Source organism: Phaenicophaeus curvirostris, chromosome 16 (assembly GCF_032191515.1).
Source record: "Phaenicophaeus curvirostris isolate KB17595 chromosome 16, BPBGC_Pcur_1.0, whole genome shotgun sequence".
Taxonomy (NCBI): Eukaryota; Metazoa; Chordata; class Aves; order Cuculiformes; family Cuculidae; genus Phaenicophaeus; species Phaenicophaeus curvirostris.
Genome location: NC_091407.1, coordinates 6,572,699 through 6,591,171, shown reverse-complemented (window position 1 = coordinate 6,591,171; position 18,473 = coordinate 6,572,699). Strand labels below are relative to the sequence as shown.

General features: G+C 55.7%; 1 protein-coding gene across 1 annotated transcript; it reads left to right on the top strand.

Annotated features, from left to right (window-relative positions):
- Positions 1-7,648: 7,648 nt before the first annotated feature.
- On the top strand, positions 7,649-12,624 carry ACTB (actin beta). The gene is made up of 6 exons (XM_069870576.1): positions 7,649-7,760; positions 9,323-9,453; positions 9,828-10,067; positions 10,570-11,008; positions 11,332-11,513; positions 11,884-12,624. Exons 2-6 carry the CDS (start codon positions 9,331-9,333, stop codon positions 12,025-12,027), a joined length of 1,128 nt encoding a protein of 375 aa, XP_069726677.1. The 5' UTR covers positions 7,649-7,760; positions 9,323-9,330; the 3' UTR covers positions 12,028-12,624.
- Positions 12,625-18,473: the final 5,849 nt, after the last annotated feature.

The following is an 18,473-nucleotide window of genomic DNA, read 5'->3' as shown; positions in this document are numbered from 1 at the left end:
AAAACAAGAACAAGGGCTCTCAGAGAGTGGAAGGTGCTGTGCAGCCATCTCACAGCTACAGAGCTGGTATTCGGACCAAGGAGGGCCAGGCTGGGGTTTTCTCCTGCAAAGTCCATGTAGGAATATCACCCTCTGGTTTTCTGTGTGCTAGCTTGCCTCTCCCTGGGCTGAAAAGCTGTAGAAGCCACCATTCGTGGCTCAGCCCATTTGCTATCTGAGCCCCACTGTGGCCATGGTGTCCCCTATATCTCCTTGGCTTCCTCTGCTGCCTGTGGTGCAGCCACAGAGGAGGTCTGGAAGCCACCTCTGCAACCCAGCATGGCTCTGGTGTGAGGAAGGGAAAAGACCAGGAATGTGGATGCCTTAACCCCATTTACTGTTAAGGACTGGAGGAGGGAGGGATGCGTTCATACACCATCCTGCCTGTGCCAGCGCTGGGTCCCCTGGGGACGCCTGGGCCAGGGCAGGTGGGGATTCCCTAGGGCAGTGCCATTGCTCCCATGAGTGCCACCTGCAAGCTGTGAGCCCTCCCCGTGAAAATGGGACTTAAGTGCATTTTTCAAATATTCTCAGAGCTGATAACACCTCCACCACCCCAAAAAGGCTCAACGCAGCAGAGGTCACCCAAAGGAGGCAAAGGCACACAAGTGCCGGGAGCGAGCAGGGTCTGCTGTCCTCCTCCTCAGAACAGGACAGACTTGAAAACTCACAAACCCATCAAAGTCCCATCACGTTCTCCCCTTTCAGGTCTCCCAGGGACCAGCCCCGGTGGGATGTCAGGGTGTCCTCGCTAGTCCCAAGTAAGAGCTGGTGCAGAGCAGGAACAGTACCTTAATGCGTCAGGGGAGTGAGCACATAGCACCCACAGCTTTTGTTTGTCTTTCTTATGAGATCTTATCTCCTGCCGGCAGGAACGTGTGAAATGCGCCAAACAAAGCACACGCAGAAATCCTGTCTGGGATGAGGGACGGAAACTTAGGGAGCAATGGGTTGAGAGGGGAATAAAATGCATCGTGGTTCAGTGCCTCTGCACACAGGCTTCATGGCAGTGGTTTCCTTTCGTCCCTAGGTTGTATGCAGAGCAGCCTTCGGATGATATCGGAGAGGTGATATTGTTGCAAGCTCACCAGTTTGCCCCCAGGTCTGCTGCAGATCTGGGTGAGAGCTGGACTAGAGGGGCTGGTTGGGAGCGGCATCGCGATGCAGAGAGCATGGGCTCTCTCCTTCCCCTGCTGACTGCCCATCATGAGTGGCATCACCCTGCCCTGCTGTTGTTCCTGCCATGGGGACCAGAAACAAGCCTGCTCTGCCTGGCACCAGGTGACAACCTCCTGGTCCTCCTTCCCTGCACCGGCTCTCCATCAAGGAGCAAGGAGCGGGGAGACGGAGAGTAGTTGGGTTTCATTTCTAGTGGCTCTTTTGAAAGGGCTGAGTGCTCCATACAGGCTGAATCACCCCTGAGGGTTTATTTTAACCCAGAGGAGAATGGGGAGTGGACGGGATGTTGATAACAGCGAGTCCCACTCCTCCATCATCGACTCCCTGCCTGGGGCGAGCCTTTTGCGTCAGGGCTCGGCACCGGCTGCGCAAACAGAGCTGGGGACCAGCCCAGGTTGGGATGTGGCTGGAACCTGTGCCTCCACATCCCTCCTTCTAGGAATGAACAAACCTCACCATCCCATAAGCATCTCTGTGCCCACAGGTGGAGGAGCTGGGAGCGGGTCTGAGACTACCGAAGAGATTGAGGGTCCCCAACTGCAGGCACTCAGTGCTGTCCCAGCCACAGCAACACTGCACAGTTGTCTCAGACCCCTCTCTTCCATTTATACATTGGGTCAATGTATTCCCTGCTGCTGGAGAGGAACAGGGATTACACCCCTAAACCCCTTGCACAGGTGAGAGAGCCATCCCGACTGGGGACACTGGGCATCCCCACTCTCTGCTCCTCCGTTTCCCACACTGAGAGCAAAGGCAGCGCTCTTCCCCCACTCTCTGAGGTGAGATAGGTCACCTCTGCCGAAGGCTTGAAGGCCCCAGATGGAAAGTGCCATTAGCCCAGCAGAGATCAAAGCGAATTTCCCAGCATGCTTGGGTAGCCCAGGATCTGTTTCGTTTCCTAGGTAGTGTATGAGCAGAAACCCCCATCCAGCTGCCTCCCTGCCTTTATTGTCAGCAACCGAGAAAAATCAGTTCTCAAAGTAATTAAGAAGCAGTTGAATATAGACCGTATGGCTCAGTACAGCACTGTCTAACACGTGTCGGAGCCTTTTGGCAGGACAGGTGACCAAACCCAGGGGAAAATGCTTGCAGGGAAGCCCTCCCCAGGGCTGCAACACGGCAGAGGGGCATTCGGAAGGCGATGCGCGTGGGGTGAGCAGAGCCAGAGGGCTGAGACTTGCAGAGAAAGCCCAGGGAGTATCAGCTTTTTCTCTTCCCCTTCTGTTTTTAGCTGGAGGAAATATCCCCTAAAGCTGAAGCTGGGCTTGGGTGGAGGGGCAGGGCTGCTCCACTGCCCTCAATCATTTCTGGGAAGCTCTTTGCCCTGAGGAAGAGGCCAGCGTAGGGCTCAGCTTCTACCTGTCCCATCGCCGTGGGAGAAGTGGACTCCAAAGATGCCCAGGGTAGCCAGGAGGGCTGAGGCTGGGAGCCCGCCCTGGGGGTCTGGCTGTGCCTGTGTCATTGTGCTGTGCTAGCAATGACATTGAGGTGAAAACAATTCAGCGCTTGGGCCTCACCAGCTCTTGCTGTCAAGGTCAACCAAGACAACATCAGCAGCACATTTAACCGATGGGGGAAGGGAGGGCTTTGCTCTGCTCCGACCGAGACAGCTCAGCCTAGAGAGGATGGAGGGCAGTTCTGGGGGCCAGGATGGAGCTGGGCAGAGCGTGCCCATCCCAGGCACTGCTGGTTCCCTCCGGTGAAGTGCCCAGCTGCTTTGTCAGCCTCCTGCAAGGCTAGGAACGAAGCATCGGTCTCCTGCTACCAGCACGGCGGTCCCTGCGTGGGTGGGAGACCTGGAGCCAGCATCATGATCTAGAAATTTTGGCACAGGGATCAGCTCAGGGCTGTGCAATAAGGGGGCTATGGAAGGCACGAGAGCACGGAGATGGGGCTGGAGGCAGTGAGGACAGGCATGGCTGGGGAAATGTGTGGAAAAAACACAGCTCAAGGCCTCAACTCCTCCAGCAAAGTCTTGTTACCTGGGACGTCAGGCTGCAAACCAGGCACATGTCCTCGGCTACCTGGGCAGGGCCCCAGCAGAACTATCGGATGACTATCGGTGGCCGAAAGACAGAAAACGATGAAATAATACAGTTTTCCATTGTGATACAATATCATAATTTACCTTCGTTGTGGGTGGAAGAGATGCTTGGTGCACTGTTAGCCCATCCATGTGGATGCAGCAGAGCGGGGAGAGTGGTCCCTTACGCATGGAGGACTGCAGAGGGAAAGGCTTGTGTCTCTCTCTGCAAAAGGCACTGATAAATCACAGGGAGCTTGAGGATCAATACAAAGGAGCAGGAACTTCGGGGAGGGATGTATGAGAGTAGGGAGTGATGCTTAAAGGGGGAGAGGAGAGTCTGCAGCTCGGTGCATCGGGGATGCAATGTGAGGAGTCGGGAAGATGTTAGGGGCTGTTTCGCCTCAGGTTTTAATGCTGAACCTGTCCCCGTAAAGAGAGAGGTGAAGCCTGTGCTGAGGCCCCCAAACATTTCCAAGGGGGAAGATGGGCCTGGTATTCTTGCTTAGATTTTACCTCCTGCAAATCCCTGTTGGAGCTGATGCTGCAGGGAGTGAATTGACAAAGAGGAAGGCACTGGGATGGCTCCTGTCCCTGCTTAATAGGGCATGTGGCAAGTGCCTTTCCCTCTTCCCCTTAAGGAGCAGGAAGGGAGGGAAAAAGGCAGTGCTCAAAAAAACCTCTGTGATTTTTACGGGAGGGTGATTTAAAGCCACTGGGCTGGTTTCAGAAGTTTCCACCTTTTTTCTCATTGTCATGACAGCAAGAGGGAGAAAGTGGAGGCCCGAGTGCATGGCAAGGGCAGCAAGGAAGGAGCTGAAAGGGATGTGCGGGAGTTCAAGCCAGCCCCTAAAACTGCTGGGAATATTTCCTCTCCCTAAATGTGCAGCAGACACTATACCTGCGTGGCCAAAGGGCTCATCTAGTGTAAGGACTGGAAGAAGCGAGAGGAAAGGAGAGCTCACGTGTTGTCCCACAAGTGCAGAAATTCAAGCCTGGCTGTATCAGCCAGTGAAGGCCAGAAGGATCCTCCCCCAGATGGTTTTGTCCAGAGCTGAGGCCAGTCGAGCACCAAGGACAAGCAGGAAGAAGTGAAGCAAAACAGCAAAACTCGAGAGCTTGGTATGTCTGTTCAAGGGTAACGTGATGGCTGGGGACCTCTTTGCTCGGTTCCCCTTTCTCTCCTCTCTGCTCTTGCAACACCCCAGGAGCAAATGGGAGGAGATCTCCGAGCCACGGCCAGCGGAGCCAGCTTGGTCCGTCACACCACGCACGATCTAGGTGGTGGACACAGTGACTGGCTGGCGGCTTCGCTATCAAAGCGTCTTCAGGCTGGGAGGAAGCGGTGGTGCCCAGCTGTGTGCCTCAGACCACATCCTGCCATCCCCACCGAGACCAAATCCCACCGCCCTCCAAAGCCAGGAGACGCAGGGCTGGTGTTGCTGTGCGCCGGATGCTGGCGGATTGATTGCTTTCTGGTTCAGTCCAATAATCGAGAGACGCTAATTGCCCGGTAATTCTCCTCCCTGCCTAATGGACTGTCTTGCATCCGTGGCTCCCCAGCCCCACTCCACTCAACCGGCTCACCAGGATGCAGTGGATTGGAGCGACCTTCTAATGCTCACCTGCTCCAGCTAACCAAAATCCCCATGAACCATGGTGGCCTCCCGTTGATGTTCCCCATCCCAAACCCATCACCTCAATGCCACTGTAGGACTCTTCCCCACTTCTGTTTTATGCAGACCCCTTATCAGCATGTTCCTGGACCGCACTTTACACCTTCAAGGGCCATCAGCCATACCTATGCCTTGTGGCTCCCCTTATTTGACGTATAATCTTCTAATTAATAATCAGCCTTTTCAAAGTGGAGCGCAAACATTAATTAATTCTCTGTGAGGTAGGTAATTAACAGCGATGACTCCAATTTTACTGCAAGGGAAGCTGCAGTACAGAAAGCTTGCAGGATCCACCTGAGGTGGCAGGGAAACAACCGTGCAAAAGCAGCTCTGCTCCAGCACGGCCCTGCAGAAACCCCGTCTCCTTCCACTGACGGCTTCCCATGGGAGCAGTTCCGGTGTGCTGGAGCATCTCTGCTCCATCCCCATGGCCATCTCCAGCCTGGAAGGAATGAGACATAGCCACAGGGTGGCCCGGAAGGGCAGGTGCATCGCCACGGCCTCCTCTGCCCTAAGGAATGAGGCACGGTCCTAGGGTGGCCCAGTAGAGCCCGCAGGGCTCCCATCTCTCCTCTTCACACCATCCACTCTGAAAAACCCATCTGGGAGCAGCCGTGGTGCTGGGTTTGGGGGCACCTCCACCAGCTCCTGGACAAGATGCCTCTTGGGGAAGGGCATGCTGTCCCATAGAAAAGGGCTGCCCGTTGTCATCCCAACCGTCACTGATGTCCTGTCTCCCCTAGTCTCCCACCCACTCCCAAGTAACTGTAAATCTCCGTCTCAGCAAGCTTTTACAGGTTCTTCCTGCTGTTCTTTGTCCCACAGCAGGGAGCAATGCACAGGGCTGGAGGGATAATGCCTGGTTCCCTCTTCAGCCAGACCCCACGCTGGGAAGAGCAGCTGGTGGTTTGGGGAAGGAGCCCCATCCTCCAGGTCACATCCTCACCCTCACTGTGATCTCTGTGGCTTCCAGGTGACAAAGAGCTCATTGATGTGGGCTGCAAGACCCCGATGGCAGAGCCACCTCCTCCCCACAATGCCCAGCAAGGGGTGTCCCATGGAGAAAGGGCATTTTTAGCATTTTTCCCCCCAAGATTTTAATTTTTTTCCCCGTCTTTGCTGTTTTCAAATCACTGAGATTAAACACACAAGGTCCTTACAAGTCTCTGTGCTTCCAGGCGGCAACAGATTGCGAGTGGCTGCTGCTACTTTACTTACAGGGCTGCTTAATTAACTTGATTAATCAGCCCATGTTCGCACAACGCTCTGGAGACGCAAACCCCTCTTGTCACTGCTGCCTGCTGCTCCGCAGACGCTGCCCTCACCTTTATTCCCAACCAGCATTTGATCATAACAGCCAAAGCAGGAATTGCAGAAACACCGCCCAGGCAGGAGCAGCCACATCTCCTGCTCCCGCAAGCTTTGGATTGAAGAGGAAAGACATAAATATTGCTCAAATTTAACAATATCATAGCTCCTGCAGTGACCACGCCGGCCCAGGGCAGGATGGGGAGTAGGGACCAGGGCCCCCCACTTGACTCAGTGCCTGAGTCACAGCTGGTGGAGCGTTTCCTTCTTCCAGGTATCGATGCCACCACGGGGACATGGCCTTTAACGGTGCCTGGAGGTGGCCGCGACGTTCCTGAGAGGGTTCAAGGGCCAAAGGCCTGGCAGCGGGCTGGCAGGAGCCATGTCGCGCTGCCTGCTGACACCAGCAGTGAACTTGGCCCTGCACCCCACTGCGGCCGCGACCCCCACGGTCCCTGGTGTGTCCAGGCAAGGGTCCTTGGCACCTCCAGAGCTCCTGGTGTGCGCCCCGTGCCAGGGGGTGCAGGCAAGGGTCCCTGGGACCACTAGGGCTCCTGGTGTGCCCCATCCCAAGGGGTGCAGGTGAGGGGCCCTGTGACCCCCAGGCTTCTTTTTGTGCCCCGTGCCTGGGGGTGCAGACGTGGGGTCGTGGGACCATTAGGGCTTCTGGTGTGCCCCATCCCCAGGGATGCACACGAGGGTCTTTAGGACCCCCAGGGTTCCTAGTGCGCAGACAAGGGCCCCTGCAGCCCCCAAAGTTCCCGGTGTGCCCCATCCCCAGGGGTGCAGGCAAGGGTCCCTGCAGCCCCCAGGGTTCCTGGTGTGCCCCATGCTTGGGGGTGCAGACATGGGGTCGTGGGACCACTAGGGTTCCTGGTGTGCCCCATCCCCAGGGACGCAGGCAAAGGGTCTTTGAGACCCTCAGGGTTCCTGGTGTGCCCCGTGCCCCCTCCCCAGCCAGGCAGCACTGCAGGCAGGAGACCCTCCACGGGATCCCGCACCTCGCTGTCCCGGGGTCGCCCCCCTTCCCTGCTGGGGGGGTGCTCCTGCCCAGCCCGGGGGCGAACAATCCCGCTCCCCCCACCCCCCCAGGCGAGGGGCTTTGTGTGAGGGTCTCCGAGCTCTCCCCGCGGAGCTCTCCCCCCAGGAGAGGCGGGGGGGAGGGGAGAGACAGGCAGGAGGCCTCACAGCGGGGCTGCATGGGGGTGTGTACCCCCCCCTCCCCTCCATTTTCCCCTCTTTGCAAGGCGCTCGGGGAAGGGAGGGGGGGGGCGCTGCCGCGCGCTCCGGGCGGGGCGGGGCGGCGCGAGGCGGGGCGGGGCGGCGCGCGGCCAACCAGGAGCGCGCGCTCCGAAAGTTTCCTTTTATGGCGAGGCGGCGGCGGCCGCGGCCCCATATAAGGCGGGGCGGGCGGCGGGCGGGAGCCGCGAGTCCTGCTGCCTTTCCCGCGCGCGCGCCGCCGCTCCCGCCACCACCACCACCGCCTCCTCCGCCGCCGCCGCTCCTCCAGCTCCAGCCGCGCCGCTGCCCCCGAGGTGAGCGGGACACCGGGGCGCCCCGCCCTCAAACCGGTCGTCTTCTTGATAGCTCTTGAAGAGAAGCTTGTTGGGGAGGTGGCGTCGCTGCTCGCGGGGCGCCCTTTGTTCGCTGGGGGCGGGGGGGGTGATTGGGAGGGGGGGTGCGCGGACCGCGCGGTGCGATGGTTTTAAGGGTGGAGAAGGGGTTGATAACGGTCCCCTCGCGCCTTCCTCCTGGGGTTAATCCGCCTCCTAAGGCGATTGTAGGCGGCTCGGCTATTGTGTCGCGGGGAGGGGGAGTGCGGCTTTTGTCTGCTCGGCGCTGCCCCCTCCCCGCTGGTGCGGGGAGCGATGTGTGTGTGTGTCCCTTCCAAGCCCATAAGGTGCCTTTTCTCTCGCAGGGGAAGGGGGCGGCAGCCCCTCCCTGGGGTGCTGCATGGGAACAAAAGCTGCATGCAAGAGTGGGGGGGAAGGGGAAGACACCCTTATTGAGGCTGCCTGCCCGTCCCGGGCTGCTCCGTGCGGCGCTGGCACGTGTACCGGCAGCTGCCGCCGCCCCCCCCCTCGCCGGCGGATTAAACGGGCGCTGCCGGGGCTGCGGGAGCTCAGCTCGCCCTCTCGGGGCGGGCGGCGATTGCATAAGGAGAGCGGCTTTAATCCCACCCGGGCTGTCGTGGCTTGGCGGGGCTGAGCCCGGGCTACAGCTTGGGCGAGGTGGCTAGAGGTCGCCCAGCCCTGGCTACTTGTGGGGAGGCTCCGAGGCTGCTGGGGCTCGCCCGGCCGTGACTCCGTGCGGGGGCGCTGCGAGGCTGCTTGGCTGAGCCGGTGGCTACCGCTTGCCCAGCCCTGGCTGCTTGTAGGGATGATCCGAGGCTGCTGGGGCGGGGTGGCTAGAGCTCATCCAGCCCTGGCTGCTTGTAGGGATGATCCGAGGCTGCTCAGGCGAGGTGGCTAGAGCTCGCCCAGTCGTGGCTGCTTATAGGGATGCTCTGAGGGCGTTCGGGCGGGGTGGCTAGAGGTCGCCCAGCCCTGGCTGCTTGCAGGGATGCTGGGATGCTGCTGGGGCGGGGTGGCTCGAGCTCATCCAGCCGTGGCTGCTTACAGGAGCAGTCTGAGGCTGCTGGGGCGAGGTGGCTAGAGCTCGCCCAGCCTTGTGTGCTTCCAGGGGACAGTCTGGGGCTGGGTGGCCGGCGCTCGCCCATCCGTGGCTAGGTTGCAGGGATGCTCAGAGGCTGCTGGGGTGGCGGTGGCTTAGAGCTCGCCCAGCCCTGGCTCCGTGCAGGGATGCTCCGGTGCTGGCGGGGCGGGGTGGCCGGGGCGGGGCTCTCCCCGTGTCGTCCCCCCCCAGCAGGCGCTCCCTCCATTGCCTTTTATGGTCACGAACAGGAGGGCGCGGGGACTTCCTTTGTCCCGCGGGCGCGGGGCGGGCGGCGCCCCCTCTAGCGGGCGCGGGGCGAAGCGGAGCCGCCGCCAGGAAGGAAATGGGTGGGAAGGAAAAGACCCCGCGACGCCTTCCCCACCCTCCCCAGGACACGTGTGATGCTCATGCCTGTGTCTCTTCTCTCTCCCTCGTCCCGCAGCCCCAGCCATGGATGACGATATCGCCGCGCTCGTTGTGGACAATGGGTCTGGTATGTGCAAGGCCGGTTTCGCCGGGGACGATGCTCCCCGTGCCGTCTTCCCATCCATCGTTGGGCGCCCCAGACATCAGGTAGGTGGTTGGAGGGCCTGTTATTGGCTGAAAGAATTGTAGAATTGTAGAATCATAGAAGCACCAGGTTGGAAAAGACCCATTGGATCATAGAGTCTAACCATAAGAGAGGAATTGGCTCATCGAGTCCAACCGTAAGAGAGGAGTCTGGTGGAAACGTTTTCCCCGAGGGATGTTGAGCTTCAAGAAGCTCTTGGTTTGGCTTTATAGCAGAAGAGGCTTCTGCACCGCAACTTCTGGTGGGGAATGCGGTTGGCTGAATGCCTTTATTAAGTAGGGACGCTAATTGGAGAATCGGCTTGGGGAAAAGCAGGTTATCTATGCAGCAAGGCTGTTCCTTCAGCTGTACTTACTGCTGGTTCTTTGTTGTGCAGGGTGTGATGGTTGGTATGGGCCAGAAAGACAGCTACGTTGGTGATGAAGCCCAGAGCAAAAGAGGTATCCTGACGCTGAAGTACCCCATCGAACACGGTATTGTCACCAACTGGGATGACATGGAGAAGATCTGGCACCACACTTTCTACAATGAGCTGAGAGTAGCTCCTGAGGAGCACCCTGTGCTGCTCACAGAGGCTCCCCTGAACCCCAAAGCCAACAGAGAGAAGATGACACAGGTGCGTAAAACTCTGGACCTCGGAGCTACAGCAGATGTTGCTGCAGGCCAGCTTTCCTCTTCCATGTTGTCCTCTCTCCTCCTTCACCACTATTCTCCCTTTTTGCCATCTTTGCAGGGTTTTCCTTTCCTGACCTGAGTCTCCTCTTTGCTGGACCTTGACAGGTTTTGTTTGCTCTTCTAAGCTGGCTTTCTCTGAGACTGAACTAGCAACTTGTCTAACTGCTGTTTCTGACTAGGCACTAATCCATTTACCAACCTTGAGTGACTGTACTGTAGTTTAAGGGGCATTTGTGTTTTTACTTGCTGTGACAGAGATGGGAATGACCTGGCAGATGTGGGTGGAGACCAGCCAAGATAAGCATGGCCTTTGAGGGGGAGTGGAGAGGAAGCCTCCTATCTAGGGGCTAAAGTGAAACCACACCTGCATGGGCTTTGCATAGATCTATAGTGGGAAACCTCAGTTTCTGCTGTTGACTCAACCCCTTCTTTTCTTACCCTAGATCATGTTCGAGACCTTCAACACCCCAGCCATGTATGTAGCCATCCAGGCTGTGTTGTCCCTGTATGCCTCTGGTCGTACCACTGGTATTGTGATGGACTCTGGTGATGGTGTTACCCACACTGTGCCCATCTACGAAGGCTACGCCCTCCCCCATGCCATCCTCCGTCTGGATCTGGCTGGCCGTGACCTGACGGACTACCTCATGAAGATCCTGACAGAAAGAGGCTACAGCTTCACTACCACAGCAGAGAGAGAAATTGTGCGTGACATCAAGGAGAAGCTGTGCTACGTTGCCCTGGATTTTGAGCAGGAGATGGCCACAGCTGCCTCTAGCTCTTCCCTGGAGAAGAGCTACGAACTTCCTGATGGCCAGGTCATCACTATTGGCAATGAGAGGTTCAGGTGCCCCGAGGCCCTCTTCCAGCCATCTTTCTTGGGTAAGTCTAGCTCTTCTGGGATACTTGATGCCTTTCAATGTTCCATTCTGTAAAGGGTGATCAAGAGGCCATGACAGCCATTTATTGTATTATTGGTGGTGCATAGTAAGGTGTGTCCTATCCCAACAGTCAGCTGCACTTTCTGTGAAGTTTAAGGCTGTTGAAAGGACTTGGGAGATGTTGAGCCTGTTGGAGCCATGGCTTTGGGTAGTGCCTACACAGTGAAGGGGCTGCTGGTCTCCTGGCTATGCCTGTAGTAGCTCCTCAAGCTTCCTTGGCTGTGTCTGAGCCCTTGCTGACTTGAGACTGCTTCTTCCTCACAGGTATGGAGTCCTGTGGTATCCATGAAACTACCTTCAACTCCATCATGAAGTGCGATGTGGATATCCGTAAGGACCTGTATGCCAACACAGTGCTGTCTGGTGGTACCACGATGTACCCCGGCATTGCCGACAGGATGCAGAAGGAGATCACAGCCCTGGCACCCAGCACGATGAAAATCAAGGTAGGATGGAGTCTGAGAAACCTTGTTGACACCCTTGTTAATGCTGAAACGCAGAGTGGGAGGAGGTGATGCAAGATAGACTGAGGAGAGAAGGTGGAAACCGTACTTGAGCACGTGGTGCAGCCTTAATGGCCTTGCTCCGGATGAGATGGCATCCACCCAACCATCTGAATAATGGGATTAACATAAATACTGGCTGCAAAAGGAGGGAGGTGGGCGTGTGAGGTTGTATCTTAAGCCCATTGGAACTTGATGGTATTTTGGCCGAGGGTAGATAAGGGAATAGGCAGCTCTGTCTTGCAGGGCTGTGTGTGGGCAGCAAGTGTAGTACAACACTGAGCATCTGACTGATACCTCCTCTTCCCTACAGATCATTGCCCCACCTGAGCGCAAGTACTCTGTCTGGATCGGAGGCTCCATCCTGGCCTCCCTGTCCACCTTCCAGCAGATGTGGATCAGCAAGCAGGAGTATGATGAATCCGGACCCTCCATTGTCCACCGCAAATGCTTCTAAACCGGACTGTTACCAACACCCACACCCTTGTGACGAATTGAAACCCATAAATGCGCATAAAACAAGATGAGATTGGCATGGCTTTATTTGTTTTTTTTTGGCGCTTGACTCAGGATTAAAAAACTGGAACGGTGAAGGTGTCAGCAGTCTTAAAATGAAACATGTTGGAGCGAACGCCCCCAAAGTTCTACAATGCATCTGAGGACTTTGATTGTACATTTGTTTCTTTTTTTAATAGTCATTCCAAATATTGTTATAATGCATTGTTACAGGAAGTTACTCGCCTCTGTGAAGGCAGCAGCCCAGCTCGGAGGGAGCCGATGCCAGTTACTGGTGTTAGGTTATAATTGCTTGTCTGTAAATTATGTAACCCAACAAGTGTCTTTTTGTATCTTTCCGCCTTAAAAACAAAACACACTTGATCCTTTCTCTCGGATTTGTCAAGCAAGCGGGCTGTTCCCCAGTGATAGATGTGAATGAAGGCTTTACAGTCCCCCACAGGGTCTAGAAGCGGTGCCAGTACGTGGGGGAGAACGGGGCGACCTGTACACTGACTTAAGACCAGTTCAAATAAAAGTGCACACCATAGAGGCTCGACTGCTGTTGATGGTTCATTTTCTTTCTCCCCTTGTGCTCCCTGACAGTTGCTGTGCTCTCTGATCTGGCCTTGCCAGGCTGCTCAGCTTGGCTATCACTCGAGGGTGGGTGATGCGCAAGCCAAATGGCTCATGGTGATAGTGGGAGAGCTGCTGCCTGTGCAGGAATTACTGGTGTGGGCAGTAGGGGGCTGCTTGTGGGGGGCGAACTACCTCCTCAAATGCTCCCTTGGCTGTGGACTAGGATCAGCTTTGCCTGAGGAAAGCTAAGCAGGGTGGTGGTGCCATCAACAGTGTCCAAATGGGCTGGTTTCTCAGCCTTCTCTGGGCTGTGGGGGTGGCGTTCCCTCTTCTCCCAGCACCAGGTACCTGAGCTTGTCTGTCCTGCCCTGGGAAGGGAGGCCTGGATTGAGGCTGGGAGACTCTTGCTGTCTGGCAGCTGGCTTGCTGGGTGGAGCAGCGTTCAGGTGAAAGCAAGAGAAAGGCTTGTGAAATGGAAAAAAGTGATTTTGGAGAGCAGGGCCACTGGGCAGGGGTGGGGCTGGGAAAAGGGGGTGGGGAGGGAGAAAGCTCTTGCACAGGGTGTGCCACCCACTGCTCCAGGACTTGCTGTGGGCAGTGCAGGTACCTGCCTCTAGCCCCGACTGTGCTAGGAAGGAGGCTTGTGCGGATTCTTGGCTCTGTCCCCATCCTCTGGGCTTCTGAACCTTCTGTGGATGAAGTTCTCTGTTTTCAGAAAAAAAAATGGTCAGAGTGGGAACCCTCACAAAGCTGTGCTGGGAGCTGAGACCTTGTTGGGCACAGCAAAGCCTGGGAGACACAGGAGCTGGAGCTGCTGCTGAGTAAGGAAGGAGAAAGAGGACCAAGGCTGACAGGGAGAGCAAAGCCAGGTAATGAGCATTGCCAGCTCAGGCAGAGCAGACCTTGGAGCATCGCTCACAGGTGTGCTGGCTTCTCAAGGCTCCTCCAACCTGCCTCTCTTTGAAGAGCTAATGGCTATGATTTTGTCATGCTCGCAGATGAAAGGCAGGGAACAGGATCCATTGGCTCTTTTATCCTCCGCCTGGCCTGATCCTGCTCCAGCATTACGCCGTGTTCAGAGTGGACCTGCTGGTTTCTGCCCTTCATCTCCTCAGCCTCCCTCCAGGTTGCCCCGGGTGCTGGAGGAGCCTGGCAGCGCTGTAGATGCAGACACTGGGCTGGGCGAACGAGTTACTGGAATCACCGGTCTGCGACTGGGGAGGTGAAACAGGTTGGAGCAGGGCCCAAATGGGGCTTCTAAAATGGGGGCTTGGGGAAATGGGGTGAGGAGGAGGCAGTGACAGCTCCTGGGCAGGGAGGGAGCTGTGGGAGCAGGGCAGGAAAAATGCCAGGAGGCAAGAAGAGATGATGGCGATGGAGAAATGGGGTGCCGGTCCATGAGTCTCCTCTCCTGCTGTCAGCTCTCCTTGAAGCAGGGATGCACTGATTGCTATGGAAAAATATGTTGAGACACAAAGAACAGAAAATGGTGGGGGGGGGGGGAGAAACCACAGAGCAACAGAATGTTGAGGGCTGAGAGCAGTTTGGACGGCGAGAGGGGGGCACAGGGAGAGGGCAAGCGATGGGCTGGTGCAGAGCCACTGGGTGCAGGGGTCCCGGGCTGATTTTCATGCTCCAGAGCATGGCAGACAAAGCTTTCTATTAGTTCACAATTTGCAGGATGTTTTATTCTCCTTTCTTCCCATTTCACTTGCTGTTCCAGACAACCAGACTCCCAAAAAAACTGAGGCTGAGCCTTTCACAACCCTTCCCGATGCCTCTCCGGCACGAGGCCATGGCGTGCACAGCTACTCTGCAGGCTGCTCCAGCAAGGCTCGGTTTATTCCTCCTCTGGGCCATTACATGCTGGAGAAAAGAATGTGGTGCCGGGCAGGGAAGCCTGCGAGCATTACTCACTGCTCCCAACTCCAGAGAGCAAAGAGGGAGCCCAGAGTGGTTTCCTCTCAGGAATGCCAGGCGCTGGAGAGGGGGCATTTTTTTTTAACTGCAGTTTCTCCATCATCACGTTACAGAGGGCTTGGTTCACCCCTTGCTGTTTCACAGAGGTGGCGAAATGCAGAGGGGACTGTCATGGGAATAGTGGTGGAGGAGCTGGTTTACCCATGTCTTGCCTCTTGAAGCCACCAGCCATGGGCAAGACTCAGAGGAGATGATGTACAGGGGATAAGTAGTCTGCTGGCTACCTGCTCGTCCTCCTTTCCAGCACACAAGTAACCAAGTGATGTGAGGGGACCAGGAGGTTTTGAACAACAACCCACGGGACAGGCTGAGTGTGCCTCCCTGTCTGGTTTGGCAGAGCTGACGTTGTGGGATTTCTCAGGCTTCAGACAGCAAGACTCAGCCGTAGATCCTTGCAAGTCACCCAGCCCATTTTCACCTCCCTTTAGCTGCCCATGGGGAGCTGGCTCAGCTGGGGAGAGCTGAGCAAACTTGTTTTACACCCTTTCCTCCCTCAGAGCTCCCAACTTTCGCTCCTGCTGGAGACAGTCACTGGCACTTCACCTGCAATTAGCTGGTGACCTGGAAAGTCACCTCGTTGAGCCGCTTATGGAATCATGCCACCACCAGGAATTAGTGATGTCCTTGGCAAAGGAGACAGTTGCGGTTCTCAGGATTTAGCCCTGAAGGGCCTCATTGTCTCTTAGCCGTGACAGAGAGTGTGGACCAGAAAAGGCTCCTGGCTGGGTCCCATTCTCCCATTAGTGAGCTTGCGCTGCTTCAGGAGAGGAGCCTGCATGCACAAGTCCCAGGAAATGCCAGAGCAATCAAACAAAACTGCCCACCTCACTGAAGTCCCCTCCAAAGTTGTAAAGTGTCAACTTCAGAAAATGGTCTTTCTGAGTTACTTGTTTGGGGATGGGACTGTGGGTATTGCCTATGTTTGGGGCAGGAGGAGTCCTGGTCTTTGAAGCTGGTGTTTGCAGAGGGATTGGTGACCTGGAGCCTGCCCTGACTTGTATTATACCCATCTGTAATCTGCTTTGGCAGGCCTTACGGTACTAAACCGTATCAAGTATTGAAAATCACTTACAGCAGCGGACCGAGCAACTCACCCAAGCATACCAAGTGCTCTGGCCACCGTAGTCCAGCTGGGCTTTAGTCATGCTGACAAAAAGATGAGATGTCAGGACTGTCTCAAGAAGAATCAGAAGAAGGAAATGACTAAAGACTTTCCAGAGAGAAAAATATAAAATCCCTCAGTCAGTCTGGCCTTGAACAGTTAAAAGACTGTATCTTATGCAGAGCCAAATATCTTGATACTAGCATTAATTTGTTTGTTTCCCCTCCTGGACTGAGACAGCATGGTATGTGCCTGCCTTCTTTGGCCTAAGAAAAATGGGTATTAGTCATAAGATGAACAAGGTTTGCCTTTAGATGGCCCAGCCCTGAAGTGAACCCATCTTCACAGGAGGCTCCCAAGTGCCCACACTGAGCAGAGTGTTCCTGAAGCAAGGAGAGTTTCTCCTTGCACTGGCTGGCCACCTCCCAGCGACCATCAAGAGAAATACCAGAGTTTGCTGTAGCTGTTTCTTTCCTCCTTTACTGCCATCCTGATGTGCTGCTGCCTTGTACTCAACCTCCATGTCTTATCTACACCGCCACATTGCTTATCTATTCGGTGGATCATGAGTCCAAGCGCAACTCCTCTTATGAACTGTTCTGAGCCTGGTTTCTCCTCAGGAGGTTCTTATACCTATCTCTGTTCCCAGTTCTTATTTGGGGTTGTCGACCGCTGTCTGGTCCACGTACGCCCCAGGGCTGGAGGGAACCCATGGCTAACGCAGGCTGCTCAGGTTGATCTGCCTCTCTGGGCAGGGCTTTTTCTCTGCTTGTGGGCCTCGCTGATGATTTTACTTGCCATTTGCATTGGAAATGCAGGTCTTCTCCACCCTGGTCTCTTCTTTCTCTGATGACTGCAAATATGGTAGGTTGGTATTTTTCCCAGATGTCAAACAAGTCGGTCTTGACTGAAGAGCCTCTGGATTTAATTTGTCATTACCTTCTATTTAATTGAAACACATGACAAGCCAAGCAGGTACAGATTCTCTTACTGAGGCTCTACCTCAGCTAAGCGCTAAGAAGGGTTTTCCTCTTCAAGTCCAGAGCATTCTCATAGGCCTAGGAGCAAAATAAGCAATCAAGGCCTGAGGCAGTTGGTATTTCTAAGCAAAACCCCCAATCTACCCCTAAGCTAATTCATGGCCTTAAATGGCAACAATCAAGCAGGAAGAAAGCGGCACCCTATTCCTCTTCCTTTATGGGTCATCTTTAAAACACATTTTCTATGAATAAAGTTCCCGAAGCATACACGTAACTGGAAATTCCAGTGCTCTGGTCCTGTCTGTACTTGAGATTTGGGATGAGTAGCTGATAGTAACAGTGCTGAGCCAACTGCTCCCCTTGGATGTCACTGTGTGCAATGGCTGCGCTCACAGCAGCCTTGGATGCCTTCGGCAACATCCACCTGTCTGCAACTTCCTCTCAGGTAGTCGTAGAGAGCAATAAGGTCTCCCCTCAGCCTCTTCTCCAGGCTAAACAGCCCCGGGTCCCTCAGGTGCTCCTTGTAAGACTTGCTTTCCAGACCCTTCACTAGCTTTGTCCCTCTTCTCTGGACACGCTCCAGGAGCTCAATGTCTTTCTTCTGGTGAGGGACCCAAAACTGAACACAGGATTCAAGGTGCAGCCTCACCAGTGTTGAGTAGAGGAGGAGAATAACTGTCGTGGTCCTGCTAGCCACACCATTTCTGATATGAGCCAAAATGGGTGTCCCATCTCTCACATCCATGTCCTGGCTGCATCCATAGATAAACTGGGAGAGGATAAGATAGGAACCTAGTGAAGTTCAACAAAGGCAGCACAGAGCCCTGCACCTATGGAGGAACAAACGTCTTTACCAGTCTAGGTTAGGGGCTGACCAGCTGGAAAGCTGCTCTGCAGAGGACCCGAGAGCCTTGGTGGACGTCAAGCCTGGAGAAGAGGAGGCTGAGGGGACACATTATGGCTCTCTACATCTACCTAAAAGGAGGTTGCAGAGAGTTGGGTGTTGGTTTCTTCTCCCAGGTGACAGGAGACAGGACAAGAGGGAATAGCCTCAAGCTGCGTCAGGAGGAGTTTAGACTGGACCTTAGGAAAAATTTCTTTGCAGAAAGGGTCCTCAAGCACTGGAACCACTGCCCAGGCGGGGGAATCCCCATCTCTGGAGGTATTGAAAAGGCGGGTAGAGGAGGTGGCTTGGGGACATGATTTAGTAGTAGACAGGGACGGCTGGAGTCGACGATCTCAAAGATCCTTTCCAACCTCATGATTCTATGATTCTAAGCTCACCACGAGCCTGCAATGTGCCCTGGTGGCCGAAAAGGCAAATGGTATCCTGGGGTGCACGTAGAACAGGGGTTATGGGGAGCAGCTGAGGGACCTGGGTTTGTTCAGCCTGGAGGAGGCTGAGGGAGACCCCAACCCTGCCGACAGCTGCCTGAAAGGAGGGTGCAGCCAGGCGGGTGTGGGCTCTGCTCCCGAGTGACAGGAGACAAGACGAGAGGGAACGGCCTCAAGCTCAGATTGGACAGAAGAATTCTCCACAGAAAGGCACTGGCACCCCTGCCCGGGGGGTGATGGAGGGGTTTGAAAGCCGGGCAGGGGAGGTGTTCGGGGATGTGGTTCAGCACAGGACACAGCCGGCTGGACTCGATCTCAAAGCTCTTTCCCAAGCCAGACACGGACCCGCCCCTCCCATCATGGCGCCGCCGCTCTCAAAATGGCGCCGAGAGCGCGGCCGCGAGCAAGATGGCGGAGGGGCTGGACGGAAGT

Coding starts and splice junctions, on each gene's coding strand:
- ACTB (XM_069870576.1), top strand. CDS start 9,331: ATGGATGACGATATCGCCGCGCTCGTTGTGGACAATGGGTCTGGTATG. Junction 9,454..9,827: donor TTGGGCGCCCCAGACATCAG/GTAGGTGGTTGG, acceptor TTTGTTGTGCAG/GGTGTGATGGTTGGTATGGG. Junction 10,068..10,569: donor ACAGAGAGAAGATGACACAG/GTGCGTAAAACT, acceptor TTCTTACCCTAG/ATCATGTTCGAGACCTTCAA.